The 19,487-nt window shown below is 24.4% G+C and overlaps 1 protein-coding gene across 2 annotated transcripts; it reads left to right on the forward strand.

Moving 5' to 3' along the window:
• The first annotated feature begins 1,471 nt into the window (after positions 1-1,471).
• Positions 1,472-17,956, forward strand: LOC126907009 (sodium-independent sulfate anion transporter). 2 transcript variants are annotated; one of them, XM_050687991.1, is made up of 13 exons: positions 1,472-1,638; positions 1,720-1,867; positions 8,820-9,049; positions 10,521-10,716; positions 14,083-14,303; positions 14,367-14,544; positions 15,147-15,311; positions 15,377-15,538; positions 15,607-15,747; positions 15,813-15,958; positions 16,028-16,201; positions 16,260-16,413; positions 17,565-17,956. In XM_050687991.1, exons 3-13 carry the CDS (start codon positions 8,840-8,842, stop codon positions 17,660-17,662), a joined length of 1,845 nt encoding a protein of 614 aa, XP_050543948.1. In that variant the 5' UTR covers positions 1,472-1,638; positions 1,720-1,867; positions 8,820-8,839; the 3' UTR covers positions 17,663-17,956. The 2 variants fall into 2 exon arrangements, with proteins under 2 accessions (XP_050543948.1, XP_050543949.1); XM_050687992.1 differs by having other exon boundaries at positions 1,724-1,867.
• The last annotated feature ends 1,531 nt before the right edge of the window (positions 17,957-19,487 follow it).

Raw genomic sequence — 19,487 nt, forward strand, 5'->3', positions numbered from 1 at the left:
TAAACCTGATAATTTAAACAATTAACCATGTACCTATTAATTGGTCATATCATTATTTATATAGTAAATTTCATTTAAATAATTTGAATGTACACTTCACTAGGCTTTATTGGAAAAAAATAAACAAACGTAAATTTTTTAAAATTTTTTTAAAACAAAAAAAAATTATATTTTCACATCTCAATAATTTGTTTTCTTGGGGGTTCTATCATTTTCTTAACCTGTGATAGTGATAAAAGAACGGGCTTAATTTATAATTATAACACATTCTTTTATTTCGTTCTACCAAATTATGTTTGAGTTAAAGTTTAGCTATCGAATCCATATATTTAAGGGTTCCACTTCGAATTTTAGCCTATAATCATGATATATTTTAAACAAAGATGTTTTTTTTCGCTCATCACTTTTTTCTGACTGGACTGTTTATATATACATATTGCCTTCCTCATAACTGTAGTTATTAATATGGTCCTCTACATAATAGATGTATCTGGGAGACTTAAAAGGACAAATTTTGTTACAAAAAATTATGTTTATTGAAGTGAAGATAAATTAACGCACATGAAAGTTTTTTAGTTAAATTTTAATATTTATAATTCTACCATTTTATATGGAAAAATTAAAAAATGGGATGTTTAATCACTGGAATACACTTGATGTTATTAAATTATAAAAAACACAAATAATAAATTTTAAGAGTGTCAAGCGAGTGAGATTATTTTATAAATGTTAATTAGGAGGCACTTAGTCAATAACTTACTCTCATAATATTTAAAAATATATATTTATATTGTATATAAATATAGTTTTCCCTTGTAAAAAAAAACCAGTTAAGCTCCTTTTTTATTTTATTTTAAATTTATGTCTATTCTTAATCCATAGATATGGTGACTTATGACTTGGTCATTTCCCCCGGGAAGAATCATAGGTGCCACCTGTTAAATAGTTTGGTTATTTTGCTTATGTTTTATTTTGGATAAAACCACCATAAATGCAAATATGCATCCCTGTGGAACACATGGCATGTGTCCAACTCTGCATAGTTACTTGTTATTTTTTTATATTTTTATAGATGACATTTTTGGAATAAAACGTACTAAACAAGATCATTATCAATAGAAATAGAAATAAGGTGAAACATTTAAATTTATTCACATCCTGTCTTTTAAAAGAAATGTAACTATTGTTTTTGACTTTCATGTAAAAGGAATGTGATTAACAATATGTTTGATCGAATGAACATATCATTGAAAAATGTATGCTCTTCTTTTCACTAATATCCTAAACTAATTTTTTTTCAGAGTTCTAAAAAATTTTTGCCGATTTATTCATAACGAAAACAAATAATCTTCAATGTGATCAAGTCAGCACAGCACAACACTGGGTGGCGGGAGTAGCAGTACAGCAAAATAAGATACCACATGGACGTTGCGCAGTAGACACCCGTTGGTAAAATAACACTGAACGCGCACATTGAAACATACCCGCACGAGGGGCACGAGTTGACAACGGTCTCTGGCACAGCCGCCGTATTGTTTGCGTGTACCTACTCGGATCGGTCGTTAGTGTACTACCGTTACCAGGGAATGGGTTTCGACGGATCTTGGATCAGTGTTCTCAGTATCGCACACGCGATAGGTATACCTTTGCTATCTTAGACTATTCTATTAATAAAAAAAAAACTTAGAACAATTTTCATGAAGAATTAATTTGATTAAGACAGCAGTAATGGCCTTTGAGTTTTGCGCATGACCACGTTGCAATCGCCGCCAAACATAGTCGACGACGAGAGATAACTGGAGTCATGCTTCCATAAAACTTGGCAGTCACTACAACAAACGTCGTGATCTTTTATTTTGTTTGTGAGGTATGAAAAGCACGACTATTTACACATGTACAATTAAATCTATTATATTTTGACTGAAATACATCCATTTGCTCTATATTTTTCTGATAAAAGTGAAGTCTATCGTTATTACATAATTTTTGTAAAGCCATCTTGAAATCTATAAACATAAGTTATATTATTTGATTACTACACTGTAGGTGGTTTAGGTTAATATTAGATAATTGTTAATTAATTTCTTTTAGTCAGACAATTATTTCCATTTTCCTAATACTTCAAATACTTATTTTATCTTATTTTTTTATATTTTATTTCTTCGATTTGCTCTATATTCATTCAATTCATCTATATAATATCAATTAATCAATATAAATTTTTTATCGCTAAGTAGTACTTTTTAAAAGTTGCACTAAAAGTAGAAAGTAAATTATGATTATCTCTACAAATAACCACTATATTATTTATCAATAAAAATATTTGCCATAATATAAAATTAAATATATATTATAAAAGTTAACTTTTTATAATCTCTTAGATGATCGTATTTTCTTTGTATTTAACATTTTTAATTAATTATTAAACTTTATAATTTCATATTTGTTTAAAACATGCTAGGCAAAAATGTTTTTCTAGAAATACGGTATACGTGTTAAAATATACGACCGGTTTTTGTGGCTCATTCAACGTTCATTTACGTCTTTGAAATTCGTGTCGTTATTATATTATTGATATAATTTTAATATAATAAATGTATAAAAATCTTACGAGATGAGAATGTATTGATATTAGTTCAAATTATCAAATTTTATAGACACATTTTTCTGTATTTATTAGCAACTTTTAAAGCACCAATTAAAATAAAGTTGACTGTATCAATAAAAAAACAAATTTTATTTGCATAGATTTATGTGTTTAATTAAAATAAACATTATTAGTACAATTAATTGTACCTGTTAACAGTCATTAATTATTATGGGGGATGAGATCTTAATTTTTAAATACAATTATATCATAGGAGGAAAAAATTGTATAGCATGATATTTTTTGTGAAGTAAATAAGTTGAGCATAGCTGTACAAATTATCAAAATTTTGAGTATTTTAGTCCACAATCTTAACTTATATAACAATAAAATTGTTATTTGTGTTAGTCAATTTAATAATTTAACTTGGTAAAAATTACAATTCATAATTTTTACCAACCCGATTTTAATTATGATTGTATGGGATCGATCACTGGCAGATATAGATGGGGGTTTAGCTCATACAAATTTATAAAATTATATTTTATAAAAAAAAAATGTCTAGGTGGATGATAAATATTAATTTATTTCATGAACTTTCCATAATTTTAACTCTATTTCCGCCATTGCAATGATTTGATAGTAAGGTAAAAAAACTATCTCCTATAAAATTATTCAGAACTATAACAAGTTAATAACAGAATATTTTAGTTTTATATAATTATTTCACTAATATATTTGCTACGATTTATAATATTTAATCGATGACCAAAGCACAAAAAAGGTAAGTGACATTATTGGCGAAATTAAATTAAGGCATGAATGATCAACAATAACTATTAAATTTTGAAGTATACACTATTTTATAGTATTTCATAATTTAGAATTTAAAGATATTCTTTTGAAGATTAGGTATATTTTAAGTTTGAAAGCTCATTGGATTTATCTCAACATAAAAACTTTCAAACAGAACTTTATGTATTATAAATAAACCCCAAATCAATTTAATTAGTAAATGACCATCCGGAGTAATATTTTATCCTTTTGGTAAAAATGTCCAAACAAACTATGGAATACTTGATAATTGAAAGAGTCGTTACTTAGTCCAAAATTAGTGTGCAAGTTTAAAATTTTGATTATCGAAAATTGTTTTCATAATAATTGCGTAATAGTTTTCTGATTAAAACACTTATTGTCATCTAGTTACACAATCAAAAGTTTTAAAATAATATGTATTTATGTATAAACACCTTAAAATAAGCATCAAAATAAACTATTAAAATCAGTGAAATACGCACAAAATCTATATTTTTTACTTAAATATATAGATAAATGTAAATATTACATGGATAATATTTCAAATGGTCTTTATACTAACTATAGGTTTAATACCTATACTTCATTTCGAACAAAAAAATTACCACGTGGACAGCATAAATTTTTACTAGCTTTATTAACTTATGTTAAAAAATTATTATTTGTATATAAAGTAACAATTAACTTATATGAGTTAATTTTATAACTTTGTAACTTCTAACATAACTTGATTTTTAAAAAAATTTTAAACTTCATAAATCAGATTTACCAATCCTTGTTTTTTTAATGTAAAAATTTAATTGAATTTTATTTAATAGAAAACTGATAGTTGGTCAAAGCTGGATAAAATTATTTTTTTCAATATTTAACCGGTCAAAATTTAGTTAATTGACCGCAAGGGATTTATTTTTTTGGCTAAAAGTTAACCTTTAAACTCAAAAGGTATTGTTTGTAGTAAAAAATGTAATATAATCATGGTAAAAACTATTTCAATAATGAAGAGGGCGAATATGACTTTGAAATGTAGAATTTAATAAAAAATCTATCAACCAAACATTTTTTAAAGTGAATTGTCTAATTTTCTTATAGAATTAAGTGACGATATAAAGTGATTAAATAAAGTAACGAGTTGGAAATTTTAATTTTGATTAAAGTACCCTAAAAGTTACATTGTTCTAAAACGAAGTCTAACAAAAAAACAAAAATTTATAATATTTGTTTAAAAAAAGAATTTTTTTTTAGTTTAAAATTTTCTCTAATTCTAAAGCAATGATATACATATACATGTATATAGAGTGTTCAGTAAGTATTCATTTTCTGACACAAAATGTTTTTATTGATTTTATAGAAACTATTCTCTATAATTAAAATAAATCAACGATATGCCAATTATGGCTATACACCCAAAATATGTAATAACATGCAAAATAATACTTCACAGATTTATTACTGTTATTACGAAAAGAATTTGTACCTCATTTAGCATGTTCTCGCATGTAGCTAAAAAAACATGCAAATGCATGAACACATTAGTCCTAGTTATCAATCTTTAAATTAATAAATTTATATTTTATAGTTTAGTTACAAAAATTGAAAGTAATCTGTAGGTAATTTTGCATTTTTTTTTTTTCAGTTTTATTTTACTCTAAGTAAATCTACTAAACTCTAAGTTTATTGAATTCGATTATCTAATGGAATGATAAAGTAAAAAAAAGGACTTCTATTGTTCCATTGTTCCTAGCGATTGACTTGTTTCCTTACATTTTGAACGCACTTATTAAAAAAAAAAAAGAATAGGTAAAGCGAAATAGTAGAATAATTTTTGAAGTTACATATTTTTCGTGACAATTTAAAAATGGTATCAAAAGCAAATTTTATCAATTTTGAATGAAAGTTTTTTATGATGAATGTAGAATCACTAAAAACTTTATGAAATAACAATATGATATCAGTAAAATGAAAATGAGTTATGCAGAATAATGACCTCTTATTTTCAGTTATTTATAAATTAGCTAAAAAAATAAAATGTACATAATAACATACATCTTTATTCATAAAAGATGCGCATTGTTTCTTTAATCAATAATTCAATGACTGATTATTTTTTATTAATTATTTTATTGTCTTACATATTTTCTGCCAAATTGTTGTAAAATATTTTTTAAGTTTAAATTGAAAAATATTTACTTTCATAATTAATTTTGGCATTTTATAATTATTCATAAAATATATTCTTTGATTCACTAAAATTGATTTTGCTAATTAAATTTGTACCTACTTTTTTTAAGTAAAGTGAGATATTGTCAAAATGTAATAAGAAACGGAAATGTCGCTTTGAAATCTATATATTTAATAAAGAGTTAATTTAATTATTTTAAACAAAAAAAAAAAGTTAGCATTTGTCATTTTATAATTTTTTACTTATGTGTTTTACACAGTAATCTTATTTTTTTCGGTAAATCTATTTAGCAAAAACTACAAATTGCTATTAAATCATATGAATGTACATATTCATACAATATAACACCACTATAGTGTCATACGAAAATGTAGTAAACAAATTTATAAAAATAAACTTATTGAAGTATAAATAATTATTTTAAAAGATAATTATTATTTTTGTAAAAATGACATTTATTGTGTTTTAAATTACCAAGGTTATTAATTGAATAATAGTAAATATTTAACAAAGTAAACAAATAAGAATAATGACAATATAGATTTTCTTTTATTAATATATAATCTGAATAAATATTATAACAAATGAACCATATAATTTTCTTGAACTAAATAAAATTTTTCTTTTTAAATATTAAAAAAAAAATTAGGTCAGTATTAAATGTTCTCTTCAGTTTTATGTATAATTAAATTAATAAAAATTTGACTATCTTTTTTTAGAAACCAAATACTGTTATCATATTTTACCTTGTGAAAATATGTCAAAATTATAAAAACAAATAGCAAACTAGCCATGACTCTATTGTGGCTTTGGTTGTGGTTTTTTCTTTTTACATTGCCTAATAAAATATATTTAGAGAAATTAGGTTGTTTAAAAAATAACCGTTCTATAAATGTCAATAATCATTTTTAGATGTTACCACGTAGGTATCAGATTTATTACATTTGAAGACAATTACGTGGTATAAATATTTCGCAAACCTGTTTTCTTCTTAGTATCACCACAGTCTGTTAAGTTTATTTTGTTGCTATTCATTCATGTCGTAGTGAAGGTCGCTTTAAAATCCTTATAATATACCTTGTTGACAATTCCTTTGGTTGATGCTTTGTTAGAAAGTGTTTAGGTTTAAGGATTTATTCATTCTTCGCCATCGTCTTTTCCAAATAATGAAGTACAGATTTGTAACTGATGTTTGACGAGATTAGAATACATTGTTTTAGCTTTCAGACGTGTTTCTCTTATGGAAACCATGGGGTTACATATTTTGAAATTCTGACCTAAAACAATGATGTCGTTTGTCGTTAATAATGTAAAGACTGTAATGGTGAAATCGAAACAGTGAAATATCTTAATGCCATGTTACAAAACATTTAAATTTTCGGTACTAAAATAAAACTAATTTTGTATAATTATTATTGAAAAAAGAAATAAGCTTTCTTATTTATGTATTAAGAACTTATTATAGTAAGAGTATAATTTATTCAAAACTTTGTTTATGACTTAAATTATTTTTTTAATATTTTTTTATAATGAATATTTTACGGCTGCAAACAACGAAATTTTTTCTAGTAAATTAGTAGAATTTTTAATATATATATATATATATATGTAATATTATAAGTTCAACTAAGTATAATTTAAGCATTGTTAAACATCGTTTTGTGTATCAATTTTTGTAAACAGTTTTCAATTCAGAATTCATAATGTAAGCAGAAAATTTTTTTTTTTTTTTGTCATACTTTCATAAGATTACTACAAATAAAAGATGATGAACAAATCCAATTGGGTTTTAACTCAATATTAAATGAAACATTGTATCAATTTTCAAAAATAGCTATGTTATCATTGTTATCCTTTTATAGTCGAGGGGAGTCCGTACCTCTGGAGTATAATTGGATTCAATACAGCGCAAAGATTTAATTTTTTTTTAAATTATACCTATACAGTTGGCTTAAAAGTATATTAATTTACGTAAAATTATCGGTAATCATAGAAAACACCATTAAAAACGTGTTAATGTGAAATCTAGATAATATAGTATTAAGTATTAACTATAGAATATACTTTTTTGAATATGTGTTTTTTTTTGTTGGATTGGGTTTATTTTAAATAATTAACATATATTCTCCATTAAACAAATAATAACCATAAATATGTTATAAGAAATCATTATGATTTCATTTATTAAAAATGATCAAAAAATATAGTGTATTATTTTTAATATAATAATTAATTTTATATACAAGTAATGGAGTTTTAACGTAAATATATCAAAAACATGTATTTTAGGTTTTCTATTACTGACGTCTCGGAAATTTTCCATATATCGATGCATTAAAAAAGTGAACTACGGTTTGTAAAAATCGAAAAATTTTTTGAGAGTGCGTTTAAAATAAATAATGAATTCTATTCACCAATAGTTCTTGTGCAATGGAACTAATGATAAAAACCTTAGTAAACCTCATAGTAAAAAAGATATTACTTAATATTTTATGTTTAAACGTAATTAGTAAAAGCGAGTATTTATATTTTAGGATAGGATGTACTGTAAATAAGAAAACTCTGTAGTAAAACTCTAAGGAACACTCTACATATTATTTGTTATTAATAACAATTTAAACTTACTTTTCAAATTATAACCTTGTGTTTGGAATTTAATCACATGACTATTAAAAAAAATGTATTTTGAAAAACATTCATAGTATTATTTCTTGTTGTATGTTTAACTTGTGATTTACTTATATTTCAATAATTTATTGGAGTCAATTGAGAGAATTATATGATCTCATTTAATTAAAATTTTCATTTTACGAAATTTACAAGACAACAGTTTCTTTTTTTAGTAGCTTCAGAGAAAGCAATTCGAGGTATTAGATATGTTTAAAATGAATTCCATTAGTTATAAACTAATAACTTTTTTTTATTAAACAAAAATTTGAAACATGAATTTTTATTCGATATATTGTAGAATTAAAAAATAAATTAGTTTTAACTCTTTATAAAGTAAAATGATTAACATTAAAAGTGACAAATTTAAATTGAATCTGTGTCATATGAGCCTCTTTATGATACATTCAAAATATATTTATTATTTGTTATTATGTAAATAAGTGCATTATTATTTAATAATATGAATGTATAGCATAAAATAAACTTAAAATTTTACGAATTTTGAATATAGAATGTTTCTTTAACAACGTATTACGTTTCATACTAAATAGTAGTTTTTATTTTCAGATATTTAGACATTGGTAGCCATGTCTGAATACCAAAGTGACGCCAAATACCGACCAAAACGGTACCAGTCCTTTGGCAAACTGCTTAGAAAACGTTTGCCGATCGTTTCTTGGCTACCCAAGTACGATGCTGATCAAGCGGTAAGCGACTTGATTGCTGGGGTCACTGTTGGGCTTACTGTAATGCCACAAGGTCTGGCATACGCAACGCTGGCTGGTTTGGAACCACAGGTATTAAATATTTTTTGTATGTCAATTGAAATGCTGCCTGCGTTATTAAAGGGTTTCTCTTAAAAGTATTTTATAAATCTTTTGTCAAAATTTAAACATGAAATTTTTCATATGTACATATGAAATGATAAAATAACAACTATTAAAATTAAGTCACGTAGTATATGCGAAAATCTTATCTTTATTTTGTCATTTTTTTTTTGTTAGACCCTTTTTTAATTTTATTCTCAAATGTTTAAAGAGATTTCAACCATCAAAAACTCAAAAAAATATTTTTTGATTTTACTAACGACGATTATGAGCGTTTTTGAGGTAGTTGATAGAAACTCTCTAAAGACCCTTTCCCCCCTCCAAAAAAAATGGTCTTTAAAGAAAAATAGTCAACCCCTAAACACTATGGACAAATATAATGTGAGTATTATACGCGTTCATTTTTAAGTTTAATAAATTGTTTGGAAGGGTATATCATATAATTTTTCACCGCTAAATAAAATATTTTAAAATTAATATACCAATTTTTGAAAGTGCAACTTAACTAGTAATAAATGTTTGGGCTGCCAACGATATATGTTTAAATATTGTGATCGTTAACTCTAGAAAACTAGAAGACTAGTAAAAATATGATTTTAGAAACCGTAAACATAACCGTTATCTAGTATTTATATTAACTTGCAAAAAAACTGTTATCCACAATGTTAAAATAACATTAAAAATAATCAGTATAATACTTTTTGTAAAATTGTATTTATCCAGCTTCAATTGTTAGTATTTGAATTTCAATCAATATACATTTTTTGAACGTGGGCGTCGAAAAAATAATGCCATGAAATTGTTTTACATTAGAATGGTATATCAACTTAGTAAACAATAAATCTCTTAAAAAAAAGCACACACACTTTTGGTATATTAACAATGGTTAAATGATGTGAACTAACCAATGGAAATAAGTCTAATTATATTTTATATTATAAATTTAATGTTAATAAATAATTTTGTGGCATTAGTTTACTTTATAATTTAATCTGGTGCTAATTTATCAATATTAGATTTAATGAATGAGTTTTTTAATTGGTTACAAACTAAGAGTTCTCCCCAGAAAATTTTTTTTAAAAAATTATAAACATATATTGTATACTGATTGTAAAAGTACTTTTAAGAGTGTGGAAAATGCAATAAGGAACTTCAAAAATTTTATTCTATTTACTCTTATGCTTGGTCGTATCAAGCATAAGTGTAAATTTCAGAAGTTATAATAACGCGGTCATAAATATTTATATAAACATAAATTTATATAAAAAAAATTTTTTCGAATCCAAAAACTGATTTGTTGGTAATTTTTATACTTGATTCTTATTAGTTATATGCAATGTTAAAAAAATTTTTGAAAGTAATTTTTAACTTCTTAACTGATCATATTTATTTTAGTATATAAAACATGTTCATTGCAAATATTACTACTTGTTATTTTCAGTTTGGACTATATTCGGCGTTTGCTGGCTGTATAGTTTACACATTATTTGGAAGTTGTAAAGATATTACCATAGGACCTACAGCTCTAATGGCTTTGATGACCTATCAACAAGTTACCGGCAGAAATTCTGATTATGCGGTTTTATTATGTTTTTTATCGGGAATTTTACAATTCATTATGGGATTTTTAAAACTTGGTAAATATATTATGTATAATATAATATGATAAAATATTCCAAAAAGATTACTGTTACATTACAATTATCACGCGATAAACTGAAAAAAATTGATCAAAAAATAATGAACTTTATAAACATATATAATCTTATTATTTATTTTTTATTCTTTTAATTATTAATTTTTGATAATATGGCAATATAAAACTAAAAAATAACGTATATCTATAGTGTTTATATCAACCATTTTCTGATAATGCTCATAGAGTATTGGAAAACAAAAAATAATTTTTTGTTAGCATAATAATAAAAAATGTCTACAAATAAAGATTTACGAGTAAAAAAAGAAGGTTAAAGGTCATAAAATCGATAATTTTTCAAAAAGAGCTAAATTTTTTGGGGGAATAAAGCTCTATCCAAAGTATACCTGGTTTCAATATTAACAAAAGATATGTTTTGAATTTAATGTACTTTTAATTGTAGAAATTAATAACATTATAAACAAATATAAAATTCAACGCAACGATTATACAACATATTAATGTTATAATACTGCAAATTTAGTTGTCTGATATAAATTTAAGGATTAATATTATTTTAATATCAACTAGTCTTTTAGGCATTTTTAACAATAACATTATGATTTTTATATATAAAAAGGAAGTTTTTATTTTAGTTTTATTTTATAAATTTAATGGATTTAAAAATATTGTATGATTATCTTTATTAATAAACTAACTAATAGATTTTAAAAATCATTTTTAATGATAACTTGACATGTTATAAGGTATTGTTTCGTTTTATTTTATCATAATGTCAGTATAACATGAATTTTTTAGTTTTAATCAGTATTAAATATCATCAATAGATCGTTAGCTTGTAGAGCAATATTCGTTGTAGCAAAATCAATAAATTTCTAAGGTTTTATGGGTTATTTTGGAAAATTAAAGAAGATACTTAGGGCTTCTAGAAAATTATTTATTGGATATTAAATTACATGATTATATAATAAAATATGTTATTGAGGAGTACTAGCTGTGAACTATACTATATTGATGCAAGTAAGTTATTTCCGGCAACTTGAACCTTTCAATATACCTTTTAAGTGCAGTATAATTTAATGTTTTAATTTTACATGTTTAACTGAGTAGGACACTAGCACACATTTTTTATTCTAATGTACTAAATAAATATTGTTTAAGAAATTTTGACGGGATTAAATTTTTACGATTAAATTACACATTTTTTTTGTATGAAAACTTAAGTTATGTATTAATAGAATCACATAACTCACTATTTGATGTTAAATTTATAGCTTTATTTTGACAAAGAAAATTTTGTAAATAAACTTATAAGAATAATTTGACAATTTCGCATATCAACATCAGTTAATTTAAGTGTAACTATAGTAATACATTAGACTGTAGATAAATTATCGATGCTAAAAACAGTAATAAACTTTTTCAAAGTTAATTTCCAAAAAAAAGTATATTAAAACGTGACTTATAAAATAAAAATGTTTGTATAGAGTTTTGAAATGATTTATTTATAATTTATGTAATTTCTGAATAATGAAATTTTTTATTCAATAGGAATAAAAATTCGTATAGAATAGTCATTTAGTTACTTTTGAAAAATCTTTATATTTTTATAATAATATAATAAACTTTTTTTTTGGGTATTCTTAAAATTAAAATATTATCAATCTAGCCTCATATTTAGACTAGTTTTTACTATTTTACTATTTAATTAAATAAAAATTATTTAGTTAAGTTTATACATATCAATGTATTATACTAATTTAGTTAAAAACCTCTTCTACATAAACTTGAATGACCAATAAAATGGGTTCCGAGTTTATCTGTTTAAAGTAAAACATTAATTAATCAAATCTTTTTTATTTTAAACGATGTTTCTTACAATTGTATAGATATTATTAAATTACTTATGAGTTTATTTATTGGTTACTTATTAGGATAGCTAACTATCATTTACTAATAATTAATTAGTTTTAATGTCTCTCTAAAAACAATTGTATTAGATAGATAAATATGATTTAAAATGGTGAATTTCTTCACTGCAGCTCAACAAATTTTTAAAATTGCTATTCGTAAATTGTAATACAAACTTATTCCACGACCAGTTGCAGATCTAAACTTATGAGGAACTGTTGAGTTGCAGTCCGAATATTTTTGGTGATCATTTGATTTTTGAAAAAAATATTTATCAAAACTATTATTTTAGACTTATGTTAGACTTATGAATATGTTTGTTGAAGTTTCGAAAATTTGGCACTCGCTCACTACTCTACCACAGCGCCTCTGATCCACATAATACACCAAAAATATGTTATGTTTTGAATGCATATCAAACTCGATCTCAATATAGTAATTTTTTAAGTACATTGACCCGGCATCTTCAAACCTTTTAGTTTTTGTTCCTTTTTTTAAATAGGGTGTGAAAATTAACAATATATCTTACGTTAATATTGTTTTACAAATAATTATCAAAAGTAATTGTATTAAACTTGAATCTCCATTGGAAAAAAAACCACTTGTACTTTATTCAGGAAACTGATCGTAATTCAATCACATTGGGTAATTTTGGACTAGTATAATTTAATATATTTATGCAACATAAAGAAGCAGTAATAAATAACATTAAGACATCTTTATGGAGAGGTTATTTTTTTTTATTATTGTTAGAACGCAAAATTTTATTCGATGAAATTTTTTGATTAAAAAAAAAAAACAATCGGTCATACGTTTGCCTATGGATGGCATGACTTATTGGACTAGATTGAAAAAAATTTTCCACTGTTACACTTGAAAATTGAATTTAGATAAGTAATATTAAATTTCTTTTAAAAGTTTAATCTTTCAACAATTTTTATAGAGTTTATAAATATGTTTTATTATACAATTGTATAATACAACAAAGAAAATAACGCTTTTCTGCGAAAAGTTATTATCGCGCTCTTATTTTCATAAAAAATGTTTTACAAAATCACTTAGTCATATGACTGAAAAAATGATTAACGAAAATCAGAAAATCATTCAATGGACATTATTTTTTATATTTTTTCTTTTAAAAGTTGACACTTATTTTAAAATAAATAATTAACAAGTTGTTAAGATTAACAACATTTTTCAGGAGATATACATTTAATATAGTTTAATACCATAAGGACATTTATTTCAAAACATAATTTATTTATTATATTTGTTATAAATTTTTACTGTATTTTTACTTTACTGATTTTGAAATAATTCTTATCTTTTAAAACACTAGTACCACCAGCCGTACTTGGATATTTTTACTGGAATCAGTAATTTACTGATAAGGATATGCTATTGGTTCTTATGTGCTTAAAATTGATTGTTTCAGGAGTTTTAATTGACTTTATATCAATTCCTGTTACTGTTGGTTTCACATCGGCAACATCAGTAATAATAGCAGTATCCCAATTAAAAGGCTTGTTAGGACTTAATTTTAAATCATCAAGCTTTTTAGATTGTTTAAAACAAGTATATCTAAATATTGGTGATTTCAAACCTAATGACACTATACTAGGATTATTTTCAATTATAATACTGTTGATGCTTAGGGTAAGAACAATAATTTTTATATTTTGCGAAAAAAATATTATTTATTGATTGATATTTTTACAGAAAATAAAAGATATCAAATTAGTCAGCCCAAGTGGTAAACCATCGAGTAAACAGTCGATGATTATGAAAGGCTTGTGGCTGCTCTCTATATCCAGAAATGCATTAATTGTGCTTATATGCTCAATGATGGCTTACTATTACCATTCACCAGACGCAGAACCTTACGTGACTTTAATCGGTAAATATGATTAGGTATTGCTATGCATGCATGATGCAGCTCATTATCAATTCTTACACATAGCGAACAAAAAAATATGTACTTCAAGCTATCGTTTATTTTTGAAGTAATTCGTGAAAAAAATGTTAAAATGGAAAAATGAAATTATACCTTAAGATTTTTCTATTGATTAGTTTCAATTTGATACCTAGTATTCTGAGTTTAGCGTGATGATACAAATATTAAAGTTATAGTAAACAAAGTTGATCTAATAGAATGTTATTTATCTTATAGCTTTTTTATCATTGATTTCAATGTTATTACGAATAAGTACTTTTATTTTGATAAATAATGTAGTGTTAAGTAATCTATAAGAGATTAATGTTGATTGACTTTGTTTAAATATTTCACCAAATTGGTCCTATTATTTTTATTTTTAACTTTCAAAATAAAATAAATGTGTAGCTTTTTCGATTAATTTAAAGCTCCAATTAACTTACAATTTTTTTTATCAAATTTACTATTTTCTATTTTTATGGTAACAGTACGATATAATATTGGATTTTATAGCATAATATATTTTTAAAAACTTTACTTATAGTTCTAATTAAATTATGTTTTAGGAAATGTAAGGTCAGGATTACCACCTTTGAAGTTTCCTCCGTTCAGTACTTTTGTAAATGGAAAAGAAATTGGATTAATAGATATGTGTTTGGATTTAGGATCTTCAATTATTCTAGTGCCCGTTATTGCTGTTTTAGGAAATGTGGCTATTGCTAAAGCATTTGGTATATTATTAGAAATTAATAATTGACGTACAATATGTTGAAATAAAATATCTTATTCTATGTAGCCAGTGGAAATTCTGTCGATGCTACCCAAGAGTTATACTGCTTGGGAGTTTGTAATTTGTTAGGATCCTTTGTGTCGTCTATGCCGGTTACTGGCTCTTTTTCCAGAAGCGCCGTCAATCATGCGAGTGGAGTTCGGACACCAATGGGCGGAATGTATACAGGTATATATTGTTTTTTTATTAAATACTTGGTATGTGTTACATTTGCTATCAAATTAATTCTATTGTAGGGTTACTCATTATATTAGCGTTGAGCTTGTTGACACCTTATTTCTACTTTATACCTAAAGCATCTTTGGCTGCAGTTATTATCAGCGCTGTCATATTTATGATTGAATACGAAGTCGTAAAACCCATGTGGAAATCTAGCCGTAAGTATAGTAAAGACTGAATTTTTTATAAGAGAAAAATTGCTTTGACACTGTTTTTATTTTAGGAAAAGACCTTATACCAACATTATCTACGTTTTTGTTGTGTTTGACTATTGGTGTTGAATTGGGGATTTTAGTGGGTGTGGCAATCAATATAATACTATTACTTATTCCTTCAGCAAGACCTTTTTTACACATTGAAATAAAAAAAGTAAAATAAATTTCAAAAGTATTATTTAACATGTAGTTAATAAATAATTCGGGCTCTTTTATTTTATAGTTAAGAACCGGTTCAGAATATTTATTAGTAACCCCCGAAAATAGCCTATATTTTCCTGCGGTAGACTTTATGCGAGCCAAAACTGATCGGGCAGCAATTAAAATGGGACAATCAAAACTTCCAGTTGTTGTAGATTGCAGACATGTACTCGAGGCAGATTTCACTGCAGCTAAGGTTTTTATAAAGCTTGTAACATACCTATAAAATTTTCTTAAGCTATTTATTTTTCTAGGGTATTGAAGGACTTATTACAGACTTCAAGAAACGAAAACAACCTTTATGTTTTTACAATCCTAGAAAAACTGTTTTAGCTGTTTTACAAGGTGTCTGTGTCGATGAAATTGTCCATTGTTTTACTGACGACGAATTAGAACATACGCTCAACGGTATTTAATTATTAATTTTCTCAATATTCTTTCTATACGTTTCTTCATTTTACATTATCTCTGTATAAAATTCATGATGTTAACTTTATAAATCTTGTTAACCATGCATCTCTAATCATCAATTTAATAATTATAATAGATACAGTCATAATTCACTATAAGCATTAAGTGATTAAGAGATTAAGAGGCAAATTTGAATGTAGAGTAGATGTGAATTGATTAAAAAAAACGGGTTAGTCGTAGTGTTAAATAAAGTTTACGTAAAATAAACATCAAATTTTGGGTACAATATGTTCAATCTTCTGTATTTTATGTGAACTCAATTTATTACTACAATTTTTATTTAATCAATTCAAATCTATCTTATACTTTAATGTGCATCAGTCTCCTCTACTTTTGTTTTCAACATCTTGAGAAGATTAAATTGAAGTCCGCATTTTACATAATTTTTTATCCTGATAAATCTTCTTAGTATTGTACTTCGGATTCAACTTAAAATTTTGATTTTGGGACAAAAAAAATATTGTAAAGCATTTAAATCTGAATATAAATACATAATTATCTTAATATTATATGATATTATCTATCTTAGTGTATGTCAAAACTATTAAATAAAATAATCAAAATTAATTTTTCAATAAAAAATAGTTTAATCAGTTAGTAATGTGATCATTATTATTGTAGAATTAATTATGACATACTAATCAAATAATGATAGTAAAAAATTTCCCATGATGAAATTTAACAGATATGTCAGCAAAAAATATACCACATTCTGCTGCTCAAGGCTCATATTTATCAGAAAAAAATTACTATACTAATAATATGACAATTTTATTTTCCTTCTGTACGGGTATAAACACATGCGTAAATATGCTTAGTTTTCAGATCTGTTTATTTTGTCATGAGTTGTCATCCTTTTTGATTTCTATGTAAAAATTTGTACTAAATGGAAATTTAACGTATAAAAAACTATTATTTAAACTGCATTTATTACTCTTTCAATTTTTTAAATACTTATTTGTTAAAATTATTTTTTTAAGATCCTTTTTTTTTTTACAAATGATCTTGTAAATAATTTTGTCTATATTAAGATTGATGAGTTCATTCATAATATATGTCTTAAGTCGTATTTATGTGTTTTGTTTTAGATATTATCTGTTTGGAAAATGGAACAGAGTTAAACGACATTGTACATTCGACAAAACAGTCTCACGAAGTTCCATTGTTGAACAGAAGACAACATTAAACTTAAAATAACTCTTAATTAAATGATTTGTTATCAAAACCTACGTTTTTATAGGTAGTTATAAATATTAATAATAAAAGAATTGTATTAATTCTCAAAAGACATAATATGTCCTGTAATATTTATAGACACGAATAAAATATTTTTGTATATGTTTATTTCATATATTTTTAACATTTGATAGCGTTTTAAGAAATCTATTTTTTTCATTCATTTATTTTTAATTTTTCTAATATTTTTCTTAAAAATCTTTTTTATATCTATTAAATGAAAATATAAAATTTATTATGTTAATATGTTTTTTTTTGTTTAAGTACAGTTCAATGGTTGTTTGATAAAATCAATATGAAATTGATATTATTTCATATGTTACTAAAAAATAGTTATAAACTCAATTAATACGATTTATATGAAAACCCATCTTTTAATAAAATATAAATTAACATTATTCATAAAATATTCGATCAAGCAACTTCTATTTATAAATTTATTTACAAGTAACTAGTATTACGAATGTCAAGAAATATTTTTATTAATTTTGCGATACTGAACAAAATCTATCTATACTGAAATTAGTGATGTAATTAAATATTGTACAAATAACTATAAGGGCAGTGGTCTATATAAAGATGGTTAAAAAGTTTGAACTTTCCCGTCCTAAATTAATATTTTAAGTAAAAAATTTCCTAACAAAGGTCACAACTTGGTGTTAGCCCTTCATTGAAAAATCTTGGAACACCACTGTATGAGTTAATTAGTATAAAATATTACTTTGTATAGTTAAGATTAAAGGTTAAAAGTAAGATAATTTTTATGGAAATCCTAATAAATTAAAATATTGGATGTTTAAAAAAATACATTTTCATAATTAAATTGACATTTTGTTTTAAGAATTTTGAGTATTCTCAAAGTATTTTTCTCAAAATATATTAATACTCAATTTTGAGTATTATTTTTATGTATTTATCAATCAAAGCTAGGCACTGCTAGTTAGAAAATTACAGTTAATTTAGAAAGTTATAATATACGTACCTTTTTAATTTAACTATTTAAATTAAATGTGTAAAATAACGCTAATATAAATTGTTAGAAATAAAATCAACTGTAATGTATTAATAGTTAATATTGAGTATTTTTGATACGAATAGACATGATAGTGTTATCGAAGTGTTTAGCCGTTTACTTTAATAATACAATATTATTAATAGTGATACGTTGCACAATTATTCTACAACCGCGGAAACGACACACACATGCGACTAATGAGTATTATGTCCGCGGTTCGTTCATATTTTTCTTTTCTTCATTTTAAAGAGAAATATAAAAAATATATATTAATTATAATACAAGTATTGTTTCACTAAAAGGCCTATTATATTAAGGGTTAAAAGAGATATAGATAAAAAATTAAGGTGATATAATAATTTGTTATATTAATATTACTGTATTTATAATTTCATATTTTTATATGTAGATACCTACTTAAATTGGTTACTGTTCATATTTTTTTCTCAACTTGTTTCTGTTATAGTGTAATATTTAAAAGACTATCTTGTATTTAATAGCTTCGAGCTGAGAGTTAGTTTTACTATGACGTGTTTTTTTTTTTTTTTGTTTGTTACCACTTTTTGTTAGCTCTCACCGAACCAATTTCTTTGAACGCCAAAAGATCATAAATCGTATTTAGTCGAAGACATTACCTTCAAAAATTAAAAAAATTTCCCTCGTTCCCCATAAATGTGGGAAATCTCCAAAAAACACTGCCATAACTTTTTTAAAAATGACCAAATCAATATAATTTTTTTTTTTAAGATGCATTATGCCT

Source organism: Daktulosphaira vitifoliae, unplaced genomic scaffold (assembly GCF_025091365.1).
Source record: "Daktulosphaira vitifoliae isolate Bord-2020 unplaced genomic scaffold, ASM2509136v1 Scaffold_5, whole genome shotgun sequence".
NCBI classification, from domain to species: Eukaryota; Metazoa; Arthropoda; class Insecta; order Hemiptera; family Phylloxeridae; genus Daktulosphaira; species Daktulosphaira vitifoliae.

Bases quoted from the DNA above. Each gene is read 5' to 3' on its own strand.
- LOC126907009 (XM_050687991.1), top strand. From the start codon at position 8,840: ATGTCTGAATACCAAAGTGACGCCAAATACCGACCAAAACGGTACCAG. The intron at 14,304-14,366 runs GTAAGAACAATA...ATATTTTTACAG, and splicing joins TAATACTGTTGATGCTTAGG to AAAATAAAAGATATCAAATT. The intron at 16,414-17,564 runs GTATTTAATTAT...GTTTTGTTTTAG, and splicing joins ATTAGAACATACGCTCAACG to ATATTATCTGTTTGGAAAAT.